This window comes from Acyrthosiphon pisum, chromosome A1, assembly GCF_005508785.2.
Source record: "Acyrthosiphon pisum isolate AL4f chromosome A1, pea_aphid_22Mar2018_4r6ur, whole genome shotgun sequence".
Lineage (NCBI taxonomy): Eukaryota > Metazoa > Arthropoda > Insecta > Hemiptera > Aphididae > Acyrthosiphon > Acyrthosiphon pisum.
In genome coordinates, this window is record NC_042494.1 from 64,598,639 (window position 1) to 64,610,834 (window position 12,196).

Sequence of the window (12,196 nt, forward strand, 5' to 3'; positions counted from 1 at the left end):
GTGTATTTTCTATATATTTTAAAATGCAATGTATTAATTTATTAATTATTTTATAATTATAAGACTTTAAAAAATCATGCTAATCAGGACTGAAAGCATTAGAAGAATGCAGTGAACTTATTTATCCTAATTTGTCAAAATTATTTAAAATATTTTGTACATTACCCGTGTCTACTGCTACACCTGAGAGAATGTTTTCATGTTTAAAAAGGTTAAAGACTTATTTAAGGAACACTATGAAAGAGGTAATATTTCAATGTTAATAATATGAATAAATTTACTTTTTTGCTATTAGTTAACATAATACAATTGATTGTTTTAGGAGCGACTAAACGGCCTTACTTTAATGGCAGTGCATAGGAATATTCCTATCAGTACCGAAGAAGTTATTGACGAATTAGCCAAAAAAAAAAGAAAACTAAATCTTTTACTATAATTTTTAATTGTTTGTAGTTTTGAAATAAAATGTATTAAATATAAATGCACAAATATTAGGTAACAGTAACTAGGTTTAAATTTTTTTTTTCTTATCCCCCCCCATACAAAAATTATGTATACGCCACTGGTGACACAGCAAGTAGCAAGCAGAACTGTGCTAAGAGGTGTAGGCAAAGGGGGAAGTGCACAAAATGGTAAGGTGTGCCAAATTAAGTTTTTAGAATCTCAACGCTCTGATGAATATATTGATTTTACAACGATGTGTTTTTTAAGTGTCTGAAGACACTTTTTACATTAGAAAAAATGATTCTATTTTCATATTCAGCATCACTTCTGTTAGGAAGTTTTTGACAAAATCGATTTTCTTATTTTTCTGTAACTTTTAATTAAGAAACGAATAACCGTAAATGCTTAAAAAAATTTTATTTTGTTTTTCAAGTTGTATTTCTTACCCGTAATGTTAACTTAGCATTAGGTACTATTGTATTAATTTATCGATTAATGTCCTTTCTTTAATACCTCCATTGACCATAATATGATATTTTATACCACGGAGCGGTTCGGTTATAAAGGTAGAACACTAGAATATTGAAAGAAAAGTTTTACAGAAATTTCGGTCAGGAACAATTTTATTGATACCTATAGGTACTCTAAAAATATACATAAAATACTGTAGTGTTGGACGAGTATTGTTTTTTAATTTTGAGTCGAGTCGAGTCGAGTTACAATTATTTCGAGTCAAGTCGAGTTCCAATTCGAGTACTCGACAAATGCTGATTATTAAAAAAAATTCGAGTACTCGACAAATTCCGAATATTAAAAAAAATTCGAGTAAATCGACAAATTCAGAATATTAAAAAAAATTCGAGTACTCGACAAATGCCGAGTATTGAAAAGATGCGAGTACTCGACAAATTCCGAGTACGCGACAAAAGGGTCGAGTATTTTAAATTGTACTAAAAATAGATTTTCCAAAAATATTATATTTTCTTTCATACAGTTATATAATTAATTAAAACAATCTAAACTATCATGTACCACCTTCCTGGTATTCATATCGGATATATGGGTTCTTTCAGTTTTAACATTTATTTTTCAATAAATTACTATTTATAGTATTTTTAATAATAAAAATAATAACACGAGTACTCGACTCAAAGTGAGTACTCGTATTTACAAGTCCAAAAAAATTCAGTCGAGTCGAGTCGAGTACTCGAACTTGACTCGAAAATTTTTCCAAAGTCGAGTACTCGACCAACACTAAAATAGATTCACAAGTGTTACTGAAGTCACCTATCTGTTTACGACTGTATACACACAAACAAACATACACATATTCCTGTCGTATGCTACGAAAGCTGTGGAACTCTCCTAAACCAGTTTTTCGCTAGTTTTATTACAATGGTCATGTTATAATTTTGTGGTCTCGGTTAATTTGCTTCAAAGGCCTGATCTATATTAAAGACTCATTTCGCTAAAATGTAATTCTTTCTATACTATATTATGCTTAATGTTTATAACATAATACCTACCTATGGGCTATGTTTTATAAAGTATTTATAAATTACCGTATATAATATAACTTATTTAACTTTATATTTTATAAGCAAAATATATCATAAAAAATTTGAACCTTTTTCCTTTACATTAATACATTTTTCTCGTCTAATCTAAATATTATTATTCAATAATCACTTAAGTTATATTAGAATATTTATTTTAATATTTAATAATATGATTTACGTTTATGGATTTTGTATACGCCCTTGACTCGTATAGTAATAATAACACACACAAAATTCATTGTTAAAAATTAAACTTTATAATATAGTATTCGATGCACATGAGTATAATATATTATTATGAATGCTGCATATTATAATTGTGTACGACTTGTTCACATAATACATTATCAAGCGACCTTTCCCATTATGAATTGAATCGGTGTTACGCCTACGTGTAGTCGTCGTGAAAATGAATTGGAATATTTACCAAAGATTTCGTTTTTATTTTTTTTTAAACAGAGACTAAAATCGATCAAAAAAACAGAAAAAATAATTTGAATAATTCATAGTTCAATGATTACACACCGATTTAAGTAACAAACTTTATGTAGACATGATGAATGATGATTAACAGACGTTATATACCTGTATATACCTAGCTAAATACTCATGGATATAGTATAGAATAATAATATATTACAACATTTTGAGTTCAACAGTTATTGTTTCTAATTACCTACTCGCTTGCAGCATAGTTAGGAAAAATCTATAGTCATAGATACATATTCTATAATATAATTATTATACACATCATGCGTGGTATTGGTAAAAAAAATATCAAATATGCTGTATACTTTGAGTTAAGAAGAACATTGACTGTGAAGTAGGCTGATAAACTAAAAATGATCTATGGACAAATCATGAACTTAACCAGATCTTATATATATATTAGTAGATATAATATAAATAATGTAATACCAACCAACATCTAAATGCGCTCATTTTCAGCTTCATAGCCTTAACGTTTACCACACAAATACACATTATAATATTCAAATTATATTTAACAGAGTAGTTAGATCTACATTGCTTAATAATGTATTAAAATATTAGTTCCGATTCAATGTAATAAGCATAATTTGTATAATATAATATTATTATTTATTTTGTAGTTAGCAATTATAACCCGTGTGGGCAGTAAAACGATTAGCAATAGATCAACAGTATTGATTATAAATTTATTAATCTCGTTTGTTTGGTTTTAAATTTCAAGCAGTACCTATCAGTGTTTGATAATCAGTATGACTGTATTATAATAATATGAATATAATAAAAGTATAATATAATACATAGATTTCTTAATACACAGACCGCAATATTTCAAGACACAAGTGTTCTATAATATTATTAATTACTATATTATTATATTTAATAGCCACTATACAACAATTAACATTTACGCCACGTAAAATATTATCTGGGGGAGTTCATTAAAATAGTTTTTTAATTAATATTTCAAAAACAAATTTTTGTCGATTATATATTTTACACTCCCAGTTCCCACAAATATATTTTAAACTTTCTTGTACAATAATAAGAATTTTTTTTAAATCATATATTATAATATTATAATCTATTATAACATGATGGCTAATAATATTATTATAATATGTAGGCTGCAAGACTGTACCAAAATATTGCACGCTATCCTCACGGTATAGAAGATAACAAGTAGGAAAAGCAAGCTTTATCACAGAATACAACTATTTTATCAGCAATCGGAGCTGGCAGACCACAGTTTTGATAATTTCAAAATAAATAATTGGAGGGTAAACTAAAAAATGTAATATTATTATACACCGTTGATATAGAAGATCTGAAGATGATTTATCACCTAATAACAGCGAAATTAAAAATTCTATTTATAAATAATGTACCTAATGTTATGAGGGAATGATGATAAATGATAATGTATATTGTATACAATATACATTGATATATTAATGTATATTGTATACAATATACATTGATATATTAATAACAAAACAAAATAATATTAAAAAAAACAGTATAAATATTTTATTGATTAATTGAATAATTAAATATTAAATATTCGAATAATTAAAAATATGTCCACATACAAAGGAAACGTGTGTGCTGTTAATAGCTGCAAGAGACGGTCTCCATGTTTTGGGTATAGTTTTTTTAGATTTCCTAAGGATCCTGAGCGGTGAGTTGTCAAGTATTTACACAATTATTATACATAACTTTAAATTTATATACACAAGAAGAATATAAGTCAAGATTGCTTAGAAAATTTTTTTGGATCGGTGAGAAAACAATCTGGAGACTGCATAACACCTACACCAATTCAATTTACTAGAGCCTTTAAAAAGTTATTTACCTGTTGTTTTCTTGTTCATAGTGGTGCAGAAAACTGTGCTGATGATTTTTCTATTATTTTAGTCCAATTAAAATATGTAAATAATGTTAGTGTGAATAATGTTTTGGACAACAATACTAGACCATCTAACACTGATATTTCAATTTCACAGAATGATTTAGATTTTAGGGGAGGTTCATTATCTTTAGTCAGTAAAAATATAATAAAATATAAATGTGGTATATAACCTAACCGTGCTATCTTTACTAGCAGTGCCGCAAACTCTTACGCCCGCGTGCAAGAATTTATTTTGAAAGCCCAAATTAATATTATTATTTTTATTTTAAAAATACAATAAGGAAATTAAAGTTACTTTATTAATTATTACTTTTCATTAACCGTCAACCAACAAATCAATATCGATGTTAGCCCATTATTCCTAATCTACTAATGTAAAATTAAAATAACTTAAAAATAAGTTGTATGTCTTTTATCTAGCAAAATTGGTAGTTATACCGTGTTGTTGTAGGTAACTCATTTTAATATTAGTATTACTATTAAATAATAAATACTATTATTTTATAATCATTGATACCTATTACAAACAATCAGTGTTGGGAAATATCTAGATAAATTTATCTAGATAACTTATCTAGATAAATAATTTCTACTCAGTTATCTTTATCTTCATCTAGATAAAATTCTAGTTATCTATGAGTACTTATCTAGATAATTTATTTAAATGAACTAAAAAAAAATTTGAAAATTTAAAATATTTTTATAATTTTATTTTTACATTTTTCTATTTTTCATCTATTACATAGAAAACACGTTTAGTAATATACATTATAAATTAAATTAAATTATTAGTTATTTATACTCCGGCCCACGAGAGTCCATACGTAAACCGCGTATTCATATAGTAATACGTGACGTCTGTTTTCTCCCACCATGATGCCATTCCCACTATTCGGCAACGAGCCGATGCGCAGTGACGGACGCGTTCTGACATATGGACTCTCGTGGGCCGGAGCATGGCTAAATACACCATGGGCCGGAGTATATTCCCAACACTGCAAACAATCAGTTTAATTTTTGCCAAAAACATTGCATTTATTGTATTAACTAATATTTAATTATTATAATAGTCTATACTTCTATCATATTACCTATATTATTATTAATAATTTTTAAGTCAATACCACCTTCCATAGTGTGAATAGCTTCATGGTACAAATAATTATTGACTAAATAATTAAAATTAATCTTAATATTTTAAAAATGTCATTGCATAATATAGTATAATTTATAATTTTATAAGCCCCCATTTACGTTGGAAAATTAAGACCAATGGCAATAAATCGGTGCACGTTAACTATACGTTACGCAAAACCGAAAACATCCAAATAGTACTGAATCAATCACCAATCCCACAAAAAGATTCAGCAAAATATCTTGGAATGCATCTTGACTTTCGTCTAAACTGGAAACACCACGTCCGTCAGAAAAAAATTGAGATTAAAGAAAAAATGAGAAAACTTCATTGGTTAGTCGGACCTCACTCCGAGTTAACCATCGAAAACAAACGTCTACTGTATGTAGCAATTATAAAACCTATCTGGATGTATGGCATTCAATTGGGGTTGTGCCAGTAAGTCTAACATCGATGTAATACAACGCTGTCAAAATATTGCCCTTCGGACCATCACTGCAGCCTATCGGTTCGAAACAACGCAATTCACCGTAATAATATGATGCTGCCTATAATAGCAGACGAAATCCAAAGGTTTGCTCGCAAACACAAGACGAGGCTAGATGGTCACGTCAATCCATTGGCCATCCAACTATTAGATAACTCCAATAAACCATAAGACTTTGTTTAAAATTTTAGATTTAGGCAGGAGGCACTTCATTGGAAGTGACTCCATCAACGTCTAATATATATAATTTATATCTAGTATGTAAATATGTATAATTGTCAAACATATTTATAAAGACCTTTGGGTCGTTTAAATAATATAAAGCCCCAGGGCATTTAAAAAAAAAATAAAAAAATAAGCCCCCATGAATAATGTTTTGAATTACAACGAAATAATACTATAATTACGTTCTCAATGTACCTATATCTATGTATGTTTATGTATTATGTGTACTTGTATATATATATATATATTATAGCCAAGTTTGAATTTTCAGTTATTAATGATTATATATAGGGAGAAAAGTATTTGAAGTACTGGAAAATACTAAAGTAGGTACCTACCTAGTCATAATATATAGTAACTAAAGACTATTAATGACTTAATTTTATAAAAAAAAATAAGGTAGGGTAGGCTAAAATATTATTTCAAAAGACGAATTACTCCTCACCACCAATTCTTCAAGCACTGTATATTTACACGGGGGATGAAAATACTTAAATACGTTAACATTTAAATACGTAAATAAACACGCTATAAACACTCAGAATAACATAAAATAGATTTGTAATCAAATATCGCGTTCTAACTAAACTTAAAAAAAAGATCGTTACCTATCAAGCATAATACAATATGTATAATATACAAGACGGGTAATATTTATGTTTACAATTCATTGAAATAAAACTAAAACATTTTTTTTTTGTGTTTCATAAACAGATTAAATCCTCTTCCTGGTACTCTAATATAATATTTAAAAAGTTGATGGTTCTTTATTTTGTCAAGTTAAGTTATAAAAATTGTATAGTGTAGGTATACTTACTAAGCGTACACGCGGTATACCTACCTAGATATAGGTACCATTAACTAATAACTAATAAGTGTATCAAATACACAATAAAACGGCTCCGTGGGACCAAAACGATTTGTACCTATAGTCGACGTTGTTGTTATTTTATTGATTGGCGAAAAGCCTTTTCGCAATACGCTTATAATTCATATAATGGGTGTTGTATGACGTCAAAAATCGATTCGAATGCGTAATATTTCGCATGCTATTAATTTTTTATTTGCAATTCCTATATAGCCTACGCCATTTTGTACACATTATATAGGTGTAGAGCTGAGTAATGAGAACAAAAAAAACAACTATATATTTTTATTGTGGGCGTTTATTTTGGTGGCCACGTTGAATTGGTCAATTAGGCGATTGTCTTGTCGCGGTATCTCGCCATATCATATAATATGTAGATAGGTACCTATAGTCGCACCGCAGAAGTCTTAGTTTTCTGTTCCGTGTGGGCGGTCGGTAACCCAAAGGTGGGCATATTGTGCAGCACGCAAGACTGGTCAAGCCCATATTTCGTATTTTGACCATGAAACGCAAGGATCGTCTTACGTTATAAATACTCCCGTCGACGGCAGAACAGAGTTAGTTGTGCGTGGTGGATACTGTCCGGATACAACATGACTGTGGTAAGCCGATACAAAATACATAAAATAATTATAATTTATTATTAAATATTTAATGTTATGATAAATTCATCGCAGTATTAACCATTATTAAGGTAACAACTAACAGATTATATATCATATTAATTTACGTATGATATTATATTTAGTAGAAACATTAACTATTAATTAAATTGTATATTTTATGATAATATCATAATAGTATTATTATATTTATTAACTTTCACTATAGTAAATTTAATTGAATATATAATAAATTATAATTTATAAATGATACATTCGATTTGTCTTAAGTCTAAATGTTAATTATTGTAATATTTGAAACAATTATAAGCAATTGTTGTAATTTAAATATAGGTAGATCTACCAAATTATCTTTTTAAATATATCTATACCACATCCAACATGGGAAATTGTATGATATTCACATACTTATTATATATCTTTTATATATCTTGAAATCGTAAAATTTTAAATTTATAATAAATATGATTTTAGGTCAAATTATTTTATACATTTTGAGTTGAACCTTGTTATTTGTATCTTAAAATACTATAGGTAGGTGGTTCCATTTTGCAAAATACATTTTATTTTATTTTATTTCAAAAAATAAATTGTATTATTGGTATTTAATTTAATTATTTATTTACCATTAGGTTATGAAATAAATAAAACTATAGGTACGTATCAGAAATATTGACTGATTTTACTCAATTTAAATTATCTATATTTCCAATATGAATATAATGGTTTGAAACTGTGACCTACGATTATAAACGTTATGTGGTTATGTCATGTTTTAAAACTAAATTTAAAACACAGTCTGCAATTACAATATTATATTCAGTACAATGCATACCTACATACATATTTTAATGCCCATAACTAGTCAAATATCCTTGTTATCGTTAAAGATGTTTAGATTGAGGTCAATGTTGGGATGAGTATGTTTAGTTGTATCAGATGTATAGATATGTTACAACAAAATTACATTTATATATAATAGTATATTATATTATATATCAATAACAACTGTCAGCTTCGAAGAAATATTATAATTGTTTTTGTTTTTTGTTTTTTACCATTTAGTGTTTAAGAATGCTGGGCCTTATGGCCGTTACAATCGGTCATATAACACAAGGTAATCAAGTAAACAATCATACAATTCTGAATAAATATAATTCTTTGAAATATATATTGTTGAAAACAGTATTAAAATGTCAAATTAACTATATAGTACAAACAAATAGTACTTACGTTTGAAAAAAAAGTTAATAATATTTATAAATTAAAATATTGTATTGAACTTTAAATGTATAGGTTTTTATATAATATTATTGAGCAACATAAATTTCGTGTAGGTATTATAATATTATTTCATATTCTCATTACGTATGAAACGTCTATAATTATATTATTATATAGTATAAACAATTTTTGCAACGTCTTATTTCTTATTGTTTTAGTTGGTAACATTTACTTTATATTTGCTAAGTCTCACTTTTAAATACTACAACCAATATTAAGATTTTACACTATATTGCAACTAGGAATTTCCCGATGGGTTCTATTCTACCACCCTCACCACCACACTCTATATTATAAATGACAATTATACAGTTGACATAAATTGTTATCAAATTTTTGCGTATACAGGTATGATCATCTACAACCCGACTTCGTACACTAGCCGGTACACAGATCCGTGTTCGCCAAGTCCGTGCGGTTCCAACACTCAGTGCCGCGTGGCCGAGGGAAGACCCGTTTGCAGCTGTCTGCCCGGCCACTGGGGAAATCCGACGAACTACTGTCAACGCGGCGAGTGCGAAGGTATAAACGCGTCGTTTGCGCATAAATTATTATTATTATTTTGTCGCGGATTCGTCATAAATCATAACATTATTTAGAGTGATTGCCACACAATTTTTATACAATATTATATTATATTAGCAGGTGTAATATTCTATATACTTTGTCTTTTTGGCAACTCTGGTGGCGTTGTCGCGGTTTCGTCACACGTATAAATAATTGCAACATTACCGCTACGTGTAATACATTAGCTGGACTAGTAAGACGGTTTCGTTCAAAACTTGTAATTTTGCAATAAAAAAAAAATCTTAAAATTGCATAAGTTTTATATTTCATATATCTTCAAACAATTCTCAGAACTTTTTTTTTAAATTATCATTTTAATTTACCTATTTACATTTCATTTGTCGCATTCGCACTTCACAAATGGCAAATATTATGCAATACATAGGTATCTAATAAAAACAATGATGACCAATAGGCAATAGGTATACTATAAGTAGTACTCTATACAATTTATACATATTTTATAAGTATAGGTATAATATATTACAGCAATTGTGTTTTTTTTTGGTAATATTTTAATATTGTCAACACAAATAATTGTTTCATAATATGAAAATAAACATTAATATTTATTTTAAGAAAGGTTCGCTTGGACCCGCACGTAGTGAACAAAATCACTTTTTTTTTTTAAATTCAGTTTTAAGAAGAAATCTGGACCAACGGGTAACGGCATAACAATAGATTAATAATACATATTATTATTTTTATTTTATTTTAGTCAATCAAGACTGCGCAAACTCAAAAGCTTGCCGTAATTACAAATGTGAGGATGTATGCTCAGGACAGTGCGGACGTAATGCTGACTGTTCGCCCAGGAATCATGTTGCGGTGTGTTCCTGTCCAGCCCGTCATGTCGGTGATCCGTCAGTGTCTTGTCGCCAAATGGACCCACGTAAACAATTTGACGTTGATATAATAGAACTTTTTTTAATGTTATCGACATTTTAATTTATGCTTTTGGTTATAAATACCTACCTCCTCTGAGGTGTAATTAGACTTTTTGGTTAAGTTGTTGTTCGATGGAAGTGTCTTTCTCAAGTTAGCACATATACAGCAGTACAGCACGTTTGATTAAATAAAACTATACAATATTTTAACATGCAAATAATATGAAACATTCCTCGAAACCCATTCGCTGATGTCTCCTTAAGCTATAAAATAATTTTATTTATTTAATAAGTTGTACTTATACGTTTTTTATTTTCTATTTTTGACATTTATATAATATAGATCACAACACCAGTTCCGCTTAGTCATCTTGAAAGGTAACCTGGGATTATTAGTGCTCAGAGATATTTTTGATTAGCGGATTAAAGCGCGAAACTATATGCAGTTTTGAAATCTTTTGTAAAAAAATGATTGCTTTTTCATGCACGGGATTGTTTTTAAATTTGGTTTCTACTTTCTAGAATATCATTAGGCACATAAGGAGGAGCATTTGAAAATCTACATAAAGCTATGATCTCGAAAGTTTAAAATGTTGTTTTATTTTTTGACTTTAATCCAATGTTGGCCCAAATAAGCTCGAGTATAGTCATTTATAAAATAATGATTTTGTTTCAAAGTTTTAAAAAAATAAAAATATTTATTTTTTACTTATAGTGTTTTTACAAAAGGAATCTAGCTATTTCCTATTCAATACAATTTAAGCAACCTTAGATTAGAACTATTAATTAAAGTAAGTAGAATAGTAGCTTTTAGTAAGACATTTTGCGGTGGCTATTAAAACCAGTCGACATTTTTAATAAAATAGTGAATTTAATTTAATTTGGAGAGAAATGTTTTGAAAGAAATAAAAGTGGTAGTGGTGATTGGGGAATATTGTAGGCACTTATTCAAATCTAAATCTAAATTAAAAACTTTCTAGAAGAACTTTGCTACCCCAGCCCGTGCGGCCAAAACACCAAATGCGAAGTGATCAACGACGTGCCGGTGTGCACCTGTCTTCCGGGTTACATCGGTTCGCCTTCTTCTGGTTGCCGTCACGAATGCGACTCAGACTACGATTGTGGTCCATCCCAGATGTGCCAACAGTACAAGTGCACATCAGCATGCTCTCCAGGAACTTGTGCTCCGACTGCGATATGTGATGTCCACAACCACCGAGCTTCCTGTTCGTGTCCGAAGGTAAGACTATGACGTAGCATTTTAGCACCACTATATCATAACGATGCCTTGACGTTGTAAAAACCATGCGTGTTCCATAGTTTAAACATTTACATTTTGCAAGCAATCTCTTGGTATAACAGCTCACTGGTTATGCGTTCAAGTCAATAATAGCTGGTATCTAATAAAATAATGTTTATACTCAAATTTGAAGTGAATTATGGTTGGGGGTGGCCAAAAATTCAAAAATTTACAAAATTCAAACTTCCCAATTCATAACTCTTCGTGTGGTTCCAAATACCCCATTCTATATCACAAATCACGCCCTTCATATTGATTTAAAAACAAACACAGTAGGAGAAACCGCAAAGGTACTATACAAACGTTTCCGCTCACAACTTACAAACCATCCAAATCCTCTTAAACCAGTACTAAATTCCGAAACTATTACTGAGAATTCTCCTCGCTGGCTAAAGCAGGGACGGATCCAGGGGGGG

The 12,196-nt window shown here is 29.1% G+C and overlaps 1 protein-coding gene across 1 annotated transcript in view; it reads left to right on the forward strand.

The window, feature by feature from the left end:
- The first annotated feature begins 7,570 nt into the window (after positions 1 to 7,570).
- Positions 7,571 to 12,196, forward strand: part of LOC100164389 (neurogenic locus notch homolog protein 1) — a 9,025-nt gene continuing 4,399 nt past the window's right edge. The window contains exons 1-5 of the mRNA XM_001944768.5: positions 7,571 to 7,721; positions 8,808 to 8,859; positions 9,375 to 9,548; positions 10,312 to 10,485; positions 11,461 to 11,720. Coding sequence (XP_001944803.2) covers positions 7,713 to 7,721; positions 8,808 to 8,859; positions 9,375 to 9,548; positions 10,312 to 10,485; positions 11,461 to 11,720 — 669 coding nt within the window. The 5' untranslated portion in view covers positions 7,571 to 7,712. The remainder of the gene's footprint in view (positions 7,722 to 8,807; positions 8,860 to 9,374; positions 9,549 to 10,311; positions 10,486 to 11,460; positions 11,721 to 12,196) is intronic.